At 34.2% G+C, this 16,465-nt stretch overlaps 3 protein-coding genes across 3 annotated transcripts; 2 read left to right on the top strand and 1 right to left on the bottom strand.

Moving 5' to 3' along the window:
* Positions 1–419: 419 nt before the first annotated feature.
* LOC100577102 (putative uncharacterized protein DDB_G0287457) lies at positions 420–4,350 on the top strand. The gene is made up of 3 exons (XM_006566089.3): positions 420–614; positions 694–900; positions 1,016–4,350. The coding sequence occupies exons 1-3, from the start codon at positions 530–532 to the stop codon at positions 4,213–4,215; spliced, it is 3,492 nt and encodes a 1,163-aa protein (XP_006566152.2). The 5' UTR covers positions 420–529; the 3' UTR covers positions 4,216–4,350.
* A 2,121-nt stretch (positions 4,351–6,471) lies between these two features.
* Positions 6,472–8,831, top strand: LOC724626. Its single transcript, XM_001119823.5, has 2 exons — positions 6,472–6,738; positions 7,334–8,831. Exons 1-2 carry the CDS (start codon positions 6,694–6,696, stop codon positions 7,586–7,588), a joined length of 300 nt encoding a protein of 99 aa, XP_001119823.1. The 5' UTR covers positions 6,472–6,693; the 3' UTR covers positions 7,589–8,831.
* A 1,198-nt stretch (positions 8,832–10,029) lies between these two features.
* On the bottom strand, positions 10,030–14,685 carry LOC100577069 (hairy/enhancer-of-split related with YRPW motif protein). Its single transcript, XM_026443346.1, has 3 exons — positions 13,258–14,685; positions 12,885–13,099; positions 10,030–10,490 (listed from the first exon to the last, which is right to left on the bottom strand). Exons 1-3 carry the CDS (start codon positions 13,839–13,841, stop codon positions 10,084–10,086), a joined length of 1,206 nt encoding a protein of 401 aa, XP_026299131.1. The 5' UTR covers positions 13,842–14,685; the 3' UTR covers positions 10,030–10,083.
* Between the last annotated feature and the right edge of the window lie 1,780 nt (positions 14,686–16,465).

Genomic DNA, 16,465 nt, shown 5'->3' with positions numbered 1-16,465 from the left:
AAAAAGAACAAAATTAGAAGAAAGATAGAAAATAATAAGAATTTATCATTAACGCCATCTCTTCTGAATACTTTTTTAATTTGAAAATTAAAAGATGGCACTAACAGTCAATTGAAATTGTATCTCTATTCTTTTTCTACTAATTGCTATTTTTTATATATTTCATTTATGGTATTCTAAAAATAACGTTTCTCATAGTTTTTTTCCTATGTCTTTCCTTCTTTCATTGTGCTCTTTTATTATACTTAGGATAGATACTTGGATGATTGTGAATTGTGAAGAGAATTATTATAGTGATCAAAATAATTTCTTGTAAAATACATATAATTTTTTATCGCATAAATTTTGAAATTAAAATTATTATTTTTGAATTTTATTCGTTAAATATTATCAGAAGATATAAAAATATCTTATAAATTTTTTATTCTTAAAATTAAAATTTAACCTAAAATTGTGTGCAGTTATCGTAATATGAAAAATGATAATAATTTTTACAAAAAATTGAAATAATATTTAAAATTTATTAAAAATGGCGAAAAGAAAGAGTTTAAACAGACGTTCATCCAGATATAGTTCTACAATTTTAAATTCTAATTCTGATATTTCGAGTGATGGTTCGTTCATATTTGTTTGACAACTTTGTGTTGATTAAGTATTATAGATTGAATATATATTATAGTGTCTATATTTTAGAATATACTTCTACTGATTGGTGGAAAAATTTGGAAGATAATACAATCCGACCCTCCACAGCTTCAAATATATTAAATCAAACAAGTCGTCAATTAGATTCTAACTCTCAAATAAAAACAAGTCAGGTTACAGATGGATGGTGGAAAGCACTTGAAGTTACAAATATATCAAATTCCTCAAAAGTAAATGAAAATATTATAACTAAAGGTATGTATACATGAGATAATAGACTTAATATATGAGATATATACATATATACATATTATAAAATAATATTTATATATTAATTATATAATTAACTATATATTTTATATTTTATTAGAATCAAGTAACAATGTATTAACATCAGAATCTGAAGAAGAATCAAAAATTGTAAGAAGAAAGTATTTTTTACGTTCAAAAATAAGGACAAGCAAAGATAATATTTTTTTAGATGCTTTAAATAATTCTATAACTACATCTGAACTTACACAAAAAACTGGAAAAGAAAGTTCAATAAACAAATCTGCATTGAGTAATAAAACAGATCTTAATGCTGAACAATCAAATGAAATGCAAGTAAGTAATTTGAGTGATAATCTAAACACTAATGATATTTTAAAGATGAAGCCTAGTATTTTTAAGAAAAATAACAAAAATCAAAATAACAATATATTTGTTAATGTATTAAAAAAAAATCAATTAGAATCACCATTGAAAAGAAAATCTTCTGATAACGAAGATCGAGCACAAATATCAACAACGGAATATTTAGTTCCTGTAGCAACTGAAACTTCAGAATTTAATGAAATACTACAAAATCAAATTTCATTATCATTTAATAACGAACATAATTTCTCCCATTTCCCAATACCAAAAGCACAAAGTACAATACTTGAAGGTAGTAGTTCATTACATAATAATGATAAAGAAAGTAACAATAGTGATACAAATTCTGAAGTACTCAAACCAAAATCTAAGTTATTAACACGCCATAATAAGAATGTAAAGGAAAATCTATTTGAAAATATATTTGAAAAGCAAGAAACTAGTAATAAAATAAAAAGTAGTGAAAGTACAGTGGTTGATGATGCAGAACGTATATTGAATTCATCAGGAATTTCTGAAGCGATAACTGATAAATCAAATGTATCAAATAATATATCAGACACAAATCATAATCTTTCTAAAGTTCGTAAATCAAAATCCAAATTTTTAAAAAAATTAAGAAAAAATCAAAAAAGAAATCTTTTTCAAGACATATTTGAGAAAAATGAGGATACGTCAACATCCACATTAAAACATTCATTACATCTATCGGAAGAAGAAAATTTATATTCATCTAAACAAGACAAAAATAAACAAATTGTAAATAAACAAGAAAGCGAATTAATAGATTTTCGTTTAAGAATGTCGGATGAAGATGATAATATAAATGTTGTTAATATATCGACGAAATCTACAGAATCGGAAGAATCTGTTGATAAATCTAAAACCAAAAATGTAGAAGATATTTCTAAGAGACAATCTAAGAATTTACATAATTCAGAAAGAGAAATCGAAGATATTTCGAAAAACAAGAATTTGAATAAGAATATAAAGAAACAATTATCTTTGGTAAAAAAAGCAACAAAAATTGATTCATCTGAAAATAAAAGTATACGAAGAAGTAGTCGTTTACATAAATTGCAAGATCCTTCAATTTCTTCGCCTGTGAGTAGAATTGAACAAGAAGAAGTTAAAAATACAACGCGACGGATTTCTAGGAGTTCAAATAGAATACAAAAAGTAGATAAAATAGGAGAAAATGTAATTGAAGATGGAGAAGATATGACCAAAAGTAATAATCCAAACAAATTGCAAAAAAAATCGATGCATTTGAAAAAACAAAACGAAAGTTTCGACGAAATTTTCAACAAATCAGATTCAAAAGATACCACTTCTGAAATTAATATAGGAACAGAGAAAAATCACCAAAACGAAGCATTAAATAAATCTGAAGATTTAGTGTCATCGGTAATCAGAAAAAATATCAATGATACTTCAAAAGAACAGAGAAATTCGAGTAAATTGCAAAAGAAATCAATGGATACGTATTCGAAGAGACAAAGCAAAATCTTTGATGAATCAGATTTGTCTAATACTTCTGAAATTGAATTGGAAAAAATTGAAACGAAATCGATAAAAGTAACGACTGCAAACGCGTCATTCTTGCTCGATGATGAGAAAGAAAAAACTGAGGAAAATCATGACGAAATATTAAATAAATCTACAGATTTAATATCGTCGGTGATCGGAACTTATGTCGAAGATAATAATATTTCGAAAAAACAAGGAAACGATCGCTCGAATAAATCACAAGAGAAGGAATCGGTGGATGCGTATTCGAAGACACAAAACAAAATTTTCGATGAATCAGATTTATCTATTACTTTTGAAATTGAATCAGATGAAATTGAAAAAAAATCCACAAGAAAAACATCTATTACAAACACGTCATCCTTGTCTGATAATGAGAAGCAAAAATCAATGGAGAAAAATCGTAACGAAGAATCAGATAAATCTAAAAATTTAATGTCGACTACGATTAAAAAGCACATTGAAGATAAAAATATTTTACAGAAAGAACAGGAAAGCAATCGCTTAAGCAAATTGCAGAACGAATCAATGGATACGCATTTAAAGAGACAAAGCAAAATTTTTAATGAACCAAACTTATCTACTGCTTCTGAATCGAAAGAAATTGAGAACAAATCGACAAAACGAGGATCCATTGCAAACGCGTTATTTTTGTCTGATAGTAAGAAGCAAAAAGTTAAGGAAAATGATAAGGTAGCGAATAAAAGTTTTATGATTCGATCTCGTACTGATAAAGATAGCAATGTTTCGAAAGGGCAGAAGAGCATTAGAAACTTTTTGACACCGAAAGATGCATTGCCAGCATCGCAGATTCTCTGCGATGAAGAAAAAATGAAAGAAATAAGACGAGAATTAGAAAAGGTGAAGGAGAAGGAAATGGCTAGCATGGGAACGAATAGGGTGAAGTTTGAGGAAAAGTCATTTTTCCAAGGAAGAAAAAAAGAGGTTGGAAGAGGGAAAAAATTGCAAAAGCAAGATCGTTCAACGAAACAAATTCATAGAGCTTTCTTGGTCAATGGGCAGAAATATAAACCTCCTCGACTACCTCGACCTCAACCATGGATCACGGATCGTCTTTATAAATATTTGTGGAAACACATGGAATCGAGATTTAAGTTGGAAACAAGATTGGTTTCTGAAAAATTTATACATCAATTATCAAACGTAACGAAGTTCATTATGAAGTGTAAATCGTATTTAGACTATGAGAACGAATTGTACGCCTTAATGAAAGAAATGGCACGCCTCGGTATTATTTCTACACGGAACGATTTTTATCATTTTTGCCAGGATTTCTTTCTGTATGAACTTCGTGTTAAAATAGTGCCAATGATATTACCAGGCAACAAGAGAAACATACCGTATGATGCAAATAAGTTAAACGAGCCTCTTCTCGACTCTTAAAATTGTATTACTTGTTGATATACATATTACAAATATTTTTATATTTTATAAAAAAATATGTGGAATATTTGATTATTATGGTTATGATTTATCAGAGTGCATACATTGTGGAATAAATAAGTTATTTTTATGTTTAAAAAGAATTTATGAAGTGAAAGTGTTATTTATATTTTTATTGAATTATTGAATTTACTGTAGTTTTTCTTTCCATTAAATTTTTCTATGTAAATAATTTTTGTGAAGCTATCTAAATAAAAATACGTACATTATTTATTTTTACAACTTGAATCTTTTTTCTTTTTGCTTGAAAATTTTGTATGAATTGTTACATTTCTTATACAACAATCAATCAATATTATGGAACATTAAAATTAGTTTTCTTTCTTTTTTTTTTTATATTTTCATTATATAGTTGAGCAACATATGTGATGCTGAGAAAAGAACAATTTTAAATGGTTCCAATCTCTTTAATTTATTATAATTATATATTAAAATAAATAATCGCTATTGCAACATTTGATCCTTATTGGAAGAAGAAATTTTCATTTTTGTCGGGAAATATGCACGTATATATATATATATTTGGGCATTTGTTTGGATAACGTACTTTGTTTAATCGATTACAAAGTAGACAATAGACATTCGTGATTTTCGGCATGATGTAGCGATTATGGGATATTCGGTGTTATTTTTCTCTTTCGTATGAAAAGAATACAAAGTAAAGTTATACTTGGGTGAGTTGTCTTAATTAACCGAGCGAATCTGACCAAACCTCGTTTGAAGTTTAATCTCTAATGGAACAGTCGACGCAATTAGTCGAGACTTATTTTACGCGCACCACCTCCTATATACTATGTATAATATGTTTGAGCGTGCGCTTTGTAGGACACGTGACACGGCACGCGTCGCTCGTTACTCTATCGCTATCGGCAATTGTTTCCCTCAAAAATTATTACGCTCTTTCTTATTTAATCAAAATCACTAGTCTCTTTTTTTCAAGAACATATAAAAATTTTTTCTGAACAATTGTTTTTATTTATTTATTTTTTTTTTTTACAAATGTTTAGTTTGGATCAAGTAATCTTTTGATATTAGTTGAAATGATCATGTCAAATATATAATGCATGATCTTATAATTATTGTATATTTAAGAGTTGTTTATATCTGAATGATTTTAGATTTTTTTATTTTATTTCCCTATATTTTCGTAGAATAACATTTGAAAATCTGATCGATGTTTCACGATCGAAAAAGTTATCGTTTGATGATTGAAAATGATAAATGCAAATATCATAGGTAGAATGATATTACGAAGTGTACGAGTAAAAAGATAAAGAAAGTAGCCATTTATCTCTAAAAAAAGTATCGAGGTTTTATAAAGAAGGGTACTTTTGTACACCGAATAACCGATATTGGCGTTCTTTTAAGCGAGCTTAGTTCGAATGTTATGACAATTATGAGTTTTCCGTAAGTGCATCGAGATGGCACGTGGCGCACGCATTAGGGAGATGGTGGACGCGTGTCGCTGCGTGAGAACAACTTCGCTCACACGCGTTACGTCGCGCACGTGCGTATACAGTACTGCTTCTAGTTTCGCGTATGCGCATGCGTACACGCGACCATGCCACGCGCCGATCACCCTTCAACTTTTCAATGAACACCTCCCTTCTTTAACTATCTCTTTCTTTCTTGTCACTTCATTTTGATATTCATTGTTTTCGAATTTTAATTATATGCATCTTGCTTATATAATTATCATGATGAACAATTGCTTATATACTTATTCGTAAGTATACTGATTTTCTTTATTTCCTATTTGAAAAAAATCTTGATATCAATATCACTTCTTATAATATCAAATACTAAATATTCCGAATATAATTTGTCATATTAATATAAAAATTTATAAAAGTTTATATTCAATTATTTTTTATAAATTTGAAATCGATCTTTCGTTTTACAAGTATACTATATAATCATATATATTTTTATAGTTTAAATTTTTATCGATATTTTGTGTATAGAATAAGAAAAAAAAAGAAATTTTTTTTCATATAAAAATATATGGAAAAGAGATTTTGAAAATTTCCAAAAAAATCGTATGTATTTTATATAAAAAGAAAATTAAAAATTGCTTGATTATCCTTCTTTGATTTGTACTTTTTTATAAATAGATATTTATAAACGCGATTCTATTCGAAAGTAATACATAGTAATATATACATGGGTATTAGAGTGGGGATAGAAAAGTTTGTACAGTGTGGTACGATAAGATCGGGCAAACTGAGTTGATAAATAGGACGGTATACTGACTCGGAGCAGTATTTGGTCGCGTGACGCCGAGGCGTGCGCATCTAACCGAATCGTTGGCACGGTGAGAGTTCACATTGGTCAAAAATCAATTTTACATTTGTCGCATTCAATTTTTCTGACAAAATTCGGATACTATCGAAATATAGTCGAGAGCTTAACATCGATATGTTGAGAAAATTATTAAGCAAATCTGGTCGCAGACTCCTCAGGGTAAGACGATGACAATTATCCTTTTCCCAATTCTATTGTACACACGCATGCACGCACGTTTCTGGCGCATTGGCCGACCTAATTTCTTTAGCCTCGCGTATCATAATGTTAACCTGGTCACTATAAATTATTTTTATTATTTTGATTAAATATCAATTTTGATCAAATTATTATATGTCTGCATCTTATTTAATTATATTTTTTTTCTTCACTAAATTTCTTTACGTGCTCGTTAAAAATATTTTCTTTTTCGTATTGTGATTACATAAAAATTTTTCGTTACTATGATTCTGTCCTTCTAAACATCGATTCGTTTAACTGCAAATATCTAACTTGCACGAACATATGCTTTATTTCCTAAATATATGTATACATACATATATTCACTCCCGCTTATCGAATCGCTTCGAAATATTTAATGACTTTAAAATATCACGTATTACATTGAAACAGTTACATTTTCCCATAATCTTTTTTTCTTTTTTTTTTTTGCACTATTCAACAATTTTGTTTTCATCGCTGATTTATTATAAAAGAAAATGTATTATATGCTGGTACGTGTATATATATCGCAAGCTGTTGCTTCAATTTGCAGGCTATCAAGAAATTATCGACGAAAAGTCGGAAAGCGAAAAAGTCACGAAATTTGAGTTCTTGGCACTCGACCATACCGGAATACGAAACGGAATCTCTTTCATGGTCTTTATTATCTCTGGATACAAAAAGTATCGATACGTTCACAACTTACGTTGCCGATAATTCTGAAGACAGCGTTTCGATGTGTTGTTATTGCGACGAATACGAAGAGAATCAACGGAACGAAAACATAGAAAACGAAATGATGATCTAACATTTGACGACATTACGATGAATATTTCATCCATGTAATTATTTTTATCTTTTTTTTTCAATTGATACGATTTCGAGATATCACATCTTAAAAGTATGTATCCATTGTGAAAAGATCGACAAGAAACATCGAAGACGTTTGCAATCCATTTTATAAAATAATCGAATGGGTTTAATTATTTTTTGAGATATATATATATATATATATATTTTCATAAAGATTCTTTTGAAAGGATCATAAAGAACCACATTCTTTTATCGAATAAGGTACTTTCTTTTAAATAATGATTAATGCAACGAACCGTTTAAGAGGTTATATTTTTTCGCAATAGGTTAATGCGTTTTTCAAAATGATATTATACTATTATAAATATGCACGTACTTTAAATTAAGCTTATTATATAGGTATTTTTATTTATGATATTGAACTATTCATATGAAAGATAAAAAAAGGACGATACACGTAGTTTTATCAGTTTAACCAAAGAACGATTACATGTATATTATGATTTATGTATTATGTATAGTTTTTTCGCTTAGTATTTATTTATTTATCATCTGAATTTGACGAATACTTTAATCGTTAAATCACAAGAGAGAAAAGGGGAAAAGTGCAGAAAGAAAAGAAAACGTTTCTCACCTTCTATTGTTTTAAAAACTATCGATGTACGTACGCGTATGTATATACGAATTATCTGTCGATAATCTGTTACCAACGAGGTGATTTTAAAATATTAAGATATTCATCGTTGAAAATATTTTCCGTGTAAATATTATATTTTCTCACATATGATGTACATAAAAATATCACTTGTTGTAGTATAGATTTAATTTTGAAAATTTCACTGTTTAAAAATAACATAGAATATAGTATTATATATACTAAGTGCATTGCAACGAATGCAAGATATACAATTCAATATTATACTCATACACTTTTCTCACAGTATTATTCTCAAATTGTTCATAATTTTTATAACTAAAAAATTGATTATATCGAATTATTTATTCGTTTCTTTCGAAAACTATGATTTTAGATATATATATATAGGATTTGTACACGATATGTATATAAAAAAATCACGTGAATTTTATGTATAATTATTATGTATATAGTTATACGATATGTGCGATATGTACATAGATATAACGAGTCTCGATTCTTTTAATGTAAGTATGTTCGATGAGGCTGTGACTTTTTAACGGATGCGAATGTCGTATAAATAAAATAATTTTCTCGAGGATTATCGATGTTCTTATTCTCTCTTAATATATAAACTTCCCTTCGATAACACATCTATGTATTATTACGTGCAAATAAGTATAATATACGCCGTTCAATTTCAATTCAGTTGCCCTAGTCACGATCAAAGGGATATATATACAATCCTGCGTGTGTATAACGTATACATGTACTTTACTCGATCGATTTAGTCAGCCAGTAGTTAACGATCGAGCAAACTTCTTTACCGTTTAAGAAACTGCCTACGTAAAAATACACGGCTAAACAACCGTTCCATGGAAACGGATGAATTTTGAGTTGTCACGCACTTACATGGTTGCAAAGGATTGGAAGAGGTATTCGGACAATGGCCACGTGCCCACGCGCTATTCTTCCTCCTCCCTAACGATAATTAGGTTCCCTAGGTAGCTTTTTAAAATATTTGTAAAAACCAGCAGCGGCTAATTGTTCCCATCGATCGTTAAAAGCCCCGCGAATTCCCCATTTTTGCCAATGTATTCCCTAACGAAAGGTTTAACTGGTTTCAAGGCGAAACTGGTTCGCATTCGTGGAACGCCTATTTTATTTCACGTTCTCATTCCCCGCAAGCTGCAAAACTGAACTGTTTGCATAATAATGGTTGGCAAAATTTCTCATTATTAGGGGCAAAAAGTGAGAGAATAAAAATAGTAAGAAGAAAAAGAAAATATTAATACTTACTTATTAAATTGATCGATTTACGAAATGAATATTCGCTATAATCGTTTCTCATAATTTCTATTTTATTACAAAATGTTATTGCAAAAATATTTGAGCGCTTTTTTCACATATATATATATATATATATATTTAGAAAGAGAGAGAGGGAACGTACGCAATGATACGTTTAATGGCACTTTTTCACGCACTTTTTCGATCATTCGAATTGCGTCCATTACAATGATACAAAAGTACAAAAAGAAAAGGAATAAAAATATGGAAAAGCTTGTACTATTCTACTATTTACAATAATCCAATTCGAATATATATACATATACACATTGTACAAAATAATTATTCGTTCGAAAAATTCGACGAATCGAATAATAAATAATATTCAAATATTCACTACACTCGCTCTATACATCGCATATATAAAATAAATCTTAACGAATTTTCTCGTATCGTCGAATTGGAAAAATACCCGACTGACAAACAAAGAGTCGAGTCCATTGAAGAAGATAAACGAAGAAAGTATTCACGAAGAAGAGGAATTGTAAAATCGTGAAACATAATTAATAGGCCAATTCTGCGCCCCACGGCCTGTAAGGTTTCCCGTGCTGCTGCTGAGGATACTGTCCCGGATACTGGCCCCATCCGAGAGCGCCTCCACCCAGAATGGGTGGCATAGTCCCCGTCCCAGGTGGCATTCCAGCGGAAACCGTGCTCGCCGTCTCGTAGTTGGTGCTCGTCGAGGTCGAGCTCAAGCTGGTCACCGGGGGAGGGACGGGCGCGGCCGGTGGCGGATGATGGTGCTCCCGGTGAAAGCTCTGAAGGTGGGAGAGCAGTCGCAGCCTCAGTGGATCTCTCTCGTCGAGGCCCTCCATCGTGACCAGGTAGCGGCCAACCTCGGCCGCGCACTCCCCCCAACCGACCGCGTGATAATCCATCGCCAATTTCGTGCTGTCGTATCCTTCCGGCCCTGCGAAAAAAATTGCGCCGAGGATTATCGCGCAATTGATCTTTCGTTTAATTGCAACCAAGGATCTGGGGAGGGGGAGGGGGGAGAAGTGGGGTGGATTCGACGGATTCGTCACCCTGCATAGGGATGGGACAGGTAGCGTGGGAATCGTTTAGACCCCTCCACCGAGCATTACACGCTTTGTAATGGCGCAAATGGGAATGTTTATCCAAAGATTTTCTTTTTTTTTTTTATATATATATATAAATAGTATTCTAGCAATTGCACGAATATGGAAATATGATTGTTACACGAGGGAAATATTTTATTTTGGAGGAGAAGAGAGCAAGGGATGGAATATTGGAGCAATTGCACGAATATGAAAATAGGATTGTTAGAGGGAAATATTTTATTTTGGAGGAGAAGAGACCAAAGGATGGAATATTGGAGCAATTGCACGAATATGGAAATATGATTGTTACACAAGGGAAATATTTTATTTTGGAGGAGAAGAGAGCAAAGGATGGAATATTGGAGCAATTGCACGAATATGGAAATATGATTGTTACACAAGGGAAATATTTTATTTTGGAGGAGAAGAGAGCAAAGGATGGAATATTGGAGCAATTGCACGAATATAGAAATATGATTGTTACACGAGGGAAATATTTTATTTTGGAGGAGAAGAGAGCAAAGGATGGAATATTGGAGCAATTGCACGAATATGGAAATACGATTGTTGGAGGGAAATATTTTGGAGGAGAAGAGAGCAAAGGATGGAATATTGGAATAATTGCACGAATATGGAAATATGATTGTTACACGAGGGAAATATTTTATTTTGGAGGAGAAGAGAGCAAAGGATGGAATATTGGAGCAATTGCACGAATATGGAAATATTTTGGAGGAGAAGAGAGCAAAGGATGGAATATTGGAGCAATTGCACAAATATGGAAATATGATTGTTACACAAGGGAAATATTTTATTTTGGAGGAGAAGAGAGCAAAGGATGGAATATTGAAACAATTGCACGAATATGAAAATATGATTGTTGGAGGGAAATATTTTATTTTGGAGGAGAAGAGAGCAAAGGATGGAATATTGGAGCAATTGCACGAATATGGAAATATTTTGGAGGAGAAGAGAGCAAAGGATGGAATATTGGAGCAATTGCACAAATATGGAAATATGATTGTTACACGAGGGAAATATTTTATTTTGGAGGAGAAGGGAGCAAAGGATGGAATATTGGAGCAATTGCACGAATATGGAAATACGATTATTGGAGGGAAATATTTTGGAGGAGAAGAGAGCAAAGGATGGAATATTGAAGTAATTGCACAAATATGGAAATATGATTGTTACACGAGGGAAATATTTTATTTTGGAGGAGAAGAGAGCAAAGGATGGAATATTGAAACAATTGCACGAATATGAAAATATGATTGTTGGAGGGAAATATTTTATTTTGGAGGAGAAGAGAGCAAAGGATGGAATATTGGAGCAATTGCACGAATATGGAAATATGATTGTTACATGAGGGAAATATTTTATTTTGGAGGAGAAGAGAGCAAAGGATGGAATATTGAAGCAATTTCACGAATATGGTTAATACGATTGTTGGAGGGAGATATTTTGGAGGAGAAGAGAGCAAAGGATGGAATATTGGAGCAATTGCAGGAATATGGTTAATACGATTGTTGGAGGGAGATATTTTGGAGGAGAAGAGAGCAAAGGATGGAATATTTAAGGAGAAAAGCGATTGTTGATCGGTAAACATGGATAGGCGGAGGCACGTAAGAGTGGGTACGTTGGATGTGTGCGTAAGCGCGTAGATATAAAACGGAGAGTCGGTTTCCCACAGGGTTCGACATCTGCCCCGACCGTGGGCAACCCAGCGCCTCCTTCACGAAGGGTGCCACGCAGGACACCCCACTACTACCCAACTCGCCACCAATCGTGGGAACACCACTTCGGAAGAGTCGTTGACTTCCTGTGCTTCCCACAGGATCTCCGCTCGGATTCGACTCCAGCACCTGCTCCTCTCCGAGGATATCTCGCTCACCTCTTCCAATCGTGATACTTATCTTTCCCTTATCTTACTAACGCAAGATATATATATATATCTTTGCGAATAATAATTCTTTTTCTCTTTTCGTAATATTTTTTTGAATTTGTAAATTTATAAATTTATCGCGATTGATCAACAAACGGAAAGAATCGTGAATGTTTTCGTAAGGGTTTGATGATCGCGCGACAGATGGTTTTTCGGTTTTTCGAGTCGCACGATTGTTAAGCGATGCCGTGTCACGTATACAAGTCAACAGGTGTCTGTCGGTAACAGGGATAGGAATGAGGTGCGTTTCTCGGATACGTATCGTTTATAATTTAACGAAGATTTTCCCAACACTCACCTTTGTTTCGAAGGGTTCGTAAATGTTCGACGGTAAGCTGCAAAATCTCCGCCTTCTCCAATTTCCCGCTATGAGGATCCCTAGCCGCTGCCGGTACCAACCTACGAAGCTCGCCGAGAGACGCGTTTATTCTATCGCGCCGTTTCTTCTCGATCATCCCTCTTCTTCGCTTACGCGACGCGTGCTGACAAGAATCGCCTCCCGGCGAATTGCAACTACGAACAATGGATCGGTAAACGAACCGAACTAAGAATCATATTCAATTAAATTTATTTATCGGCTTGCGAGAAGAAACAATCGAGCCTTAATTGTTCGATCGGGTCGAACATATGTCGGGTATTAAAATGCACAACAATCTTTTTTTTTAACTTACGGCTCTTTGCCGCTCTCCTCGGAGAACACGTCGTCGCAGTCGGAATCGCTCATAGTTCTCTTCAGACTTCTCTGTTGATGAGCCTGACCCTGTTGCGACGCTTGTTGCTGTTGCTGCTGTTGCTGCTGCTGTTGTTGTCCACTCTCCTGATTCCTAATATCCGCGACGTCGATCTTGAGATCAGGGAACTCGTGACTAGATCTAATTTCCGTGGCCATGTCGGGCCTCATCAGATCCTGATGGTGCCTCGCCATTTCTGGCCTGTGCAACTCGGACGGCTGGTGCCTGAGATCAGGCCTGTGCATCTCGTGCCTGATCTCTTGAGGCCTGAGATCGGCGGTGGCCGTGGCCGGATGCCTGAGGTCATGGGGCGGGCGGGGGTCGTGATGATGCCGCGACACGTCGGAATGTTGCGGCTGATAAGACGGGTGGGGTGGCGGTGGATAGCCCCAGTGATGATGGTGGTGCCCGGAAGGTGGCCCGGACAGGCTGGGGATGTGATTCGGACCCACCGGACCAGACCCGATCTCCGATGACAGCAACGTGCTATTCTCGTCCGATCGCGCGACCACCACTCTCCACATTTTCTCCTTCTCCTTCTTACAACAACACTTTCTTCGAATATCTTCCAATTGTCGACACTTTCACAAAAAATATTAATCTTCGTAAAAAGAGAAAAAAAAAAACACAGGTCAAACGTACGTTTGAATATTTCGATCCATAATTAATGTATATATATATATATATATATATTATTGAAGGAACACCTAAGAGCAAAGAAGAAACTCTTAGGTGTGAAAACTGGAGAATGGAATCACGTGAAAAGAAGCAACTATTATCGTTGGTTGGAAGTTGATCGCGTTCACGTGCCGCGGCTTGCCGAGGAGGTTCGCGGTCGCGTGTATTACGCGCGCAAAACGGACTCGCGATAGGTTAGACGGTGTTGCGAAACGCGCACCACTCGCAGGCGTGTGCACTGGTCGCGTGGCGGCCGACGTATGTCGTGTGCGGGAGGACTTGGGGACGACACACGACCGCGTGCCCCGTTTCGTCCCCCGACCCAATGGTAGGTCCAGTGGTGGGGGGGCGAAGGTGTGCCGCGCCTCCTTTGAGTGGAGGGGGAAACTTCTCTGTTCTGCTTCTCGGTCGCAAGGTGAAAACCGGCCGCTCTCTTTTTCTCCCTCTATTTCGAACCCTAGGTTCCACGAACGGTATATAGGGGGATACGAAAGAGAGCGAGACATCAAGGGGGAGGAAAGTGGTGATCAGAAGGGACGATTTTCGTGGGAACGCTCGTGGCGCTTAGCTGGTCGCACGCTGGGCTACCCTCGCCCATGTCGGTGCAAGATTTCGCGAAATCTGGAACTATCGAACCAATCGATTTCACTCTTACTTTCCTTGTTGTTCCTTTTGAGCGAATATATATCTGTTTCTACAATTGGAATTGGAGAAAATCTATCGAAAAAAATTAGATCGTAGAGATCGATTATAAGTCAATTGTTTTTCTCGTTATATATGTATATATATATTTCTCGAATTCACGATTGTGTTAGTAACTTACCAACTTGTAGAGGAGGGTGGTTGACTACGAGGGTGCGATTACGATAAAACTTTCTCACGCGCGACACGCGCTCGCATGATTATCGGTGAGGTGGCCGTATATAATAGTTTAAGGGAATAAATCCAACTAAATTATGATTCGTCAACTTTTTATCTTTTACTTTTTAATTGAACGATCTCATTGTCTCATTCTTGATTTTCGAAATTTCAAATTCTAATATCAATTTTTTGATTTTTTTTTTTTTTTTCTCTTTGAAAATATATTTATTTCGAATACGATAACGATGTATGATTTATTAAAAAACTTAACTCGTGTTTACAAAAAATATGAGTACCATGCTTCGAATCGTTTTGTGACAGAGTGGTATCGGAATGAAAGCAAAGTACATATTTGACTGCTGTTTCCGGTCTGCACACGACTTGCGCACGTGAAGTCGCGTGCCGCGAATCTTGTTGACCACGTACATGCGTGTGTCTCAAGTTTGAACCTACTGTAACCTATCATTCACGTTTCTTCTTTACGTTGCTACATTCGGATTTTCGAAAGGATTGTGTCTCGATTTATAAGATATTCTATCTGAACAAACTAAACTACAATAGGAATCATTAAAAAAGAAAAAAGAAAAGAAATTAGTTTATGTTAGTTTTGATCTAACCTATAAATAGTTATATTCATAATTTCAATCGATGTGTGCGCGCGAAATCGTCGAGTGGATTTGTCCGACGGTCCATCTCTTGGATAAACAACGAACGTTTGGTATAAAGCAAACACGCATAAAATTAGTCGCATTCGTGCATAATGCGTAATCGACCAGACACTCTTGTCCAGTGTGATCTTCCTTGCAAAAACAAAGCTTCGAAATTCGATCGGAACGAAGGGCGATGGACCGTGTGTATCGATTCGACCAGTGGTCACTCCCTTCTCCGATCGACTAGTTGACCATCGACATTGACAGTTGGCGTCGCGACACAATTGTTCGATAATTGGCTGATATTGTTCAGAATACTTAAGTTCGCGTGTTCAGCAACGCGTGCGCATATGCCAGCCCGCGTGTTCGATTGCTTTACGATTTGTTGGTACTGTTCTTCTGTCTGATCGCAAATATGAATTTATTGCCGATTACTTTACATCATTTCTACACATCCGCGTAAATTTATCGGTGATCATATTACGACGGTTGGTCTAGAATGATAAATATCAGTCTTTATGATTTTATTTATAAATACATATTCGACATTTTATTCTTGCAAATTTTTTTTTGTTGTTTTTCTTTACGCATACCATATCATTTTTTCGATTTTATGTATAAGTAACTTCAATTTTATCTTGCTTTCTTTTTTTATCTTTCTTTTTTTTTCTTTTCTTTTCTTTTTTTTTTTCTTTTTTTTAAACAAGTAATTCGAACAAAATTTATCGTATCTTTAATGTCGAAAAATTCGACAAGTCATCAGAGTCACATCGTTCGATACCATCTGTGCCATAGTATGACTTGCCTTTCACAATTAATCAAATTCTCGATTAACTGTTGTCCAACTCAAATTACAGATCCATCGAGTTAAACCCAATTCCTAACCAAAAATTAATTTGCAATTACTTTCTCATGTCTTCGATTCAATTTCGATTAAATTGATTCCCATCTACATTGAA

The sequence above is a fragment of the Apis mellifera genome, linkage group LG10 (assembly GCF_003254395.2).
Source record: "Apis mellifera strain DH4 linkage group LG10, Amel_HAv3.1, whole genome shotgun sequence".
Lineage (NCBI taxonomy): Eukaryota > Metazoa > Arthropoda > Insecta > Hymenoptera > Apidae > Apis > Apis mellifera.
This window is presented reverse-complemented; position numbering and strand designations above follow the sequence as displayed.

What these genes read in the sequence shown, in the direction of transcription:
- LOC100577102 (XM_006566089.3), top strand. Translation starts at nt 530, where the DNA reads ATGGCGAAAAGAAAGAGTTTAAACAGACGTTCATCCAGATATAGTTCT. An exon ending in TTCTGATATTTCGAGTGATG is followed by an intron (nt 615 to 693) that starts GTTCGTTCATAT and finishes TCTATATTTTAG; the next exon opens with AATATACTTCTACTGATTGG. An exon ending in TGAAAATATTATAACTAAAG is followed by an intron (nt 901 to 1,015) that starts GTATGTATACAT and finishes ATATTTTATTAG; the next exon opens with AATCAAGTAACAATGTATTA.
- LOC724626 (XM_001119823.5), top strand. Translation starts at nt 6,694, where the DNA reads ATGTTGAGAAAATTATTAAGCAAATCTGGTCGCAGACTCCTCAGG. An exon ending in CTGGTCGCAGACTCCTCAGG is followed by an intron (nt 6,739 to 7,333) that starts GTAAGACGATGA and finishes TTCAATTTGCAG; the next exon opens with GCTATCAAGAAATTATCGAC.
- LOC100577069 (XM_026443346.1), bottom strand. Translation starts at nt 13,841, where the DNA reads ATGTGGAGAGTGGTGGTCGCGCGATCGGACGAGAATAGCACGTTGCTG. An exon ending in GAGGAGAGCGGCAAAGAGCC is followed by an intron (nt 13,100 to 13,257) that starts GTAAGTTAAAAA and finishes CATTGTTCGTAG; the next exon opens with TTGCAATTCGCCGGGAGGCG. An exon ending in ACGAACCCTTCGAAACAAAG is followed by an intron (nt 10,491 to 12,884) that starts GTGAGTGTTGGG and finishes TTTTTTTCGCAG; the next exon opens with GGCCGGAAGGATACGACAGC.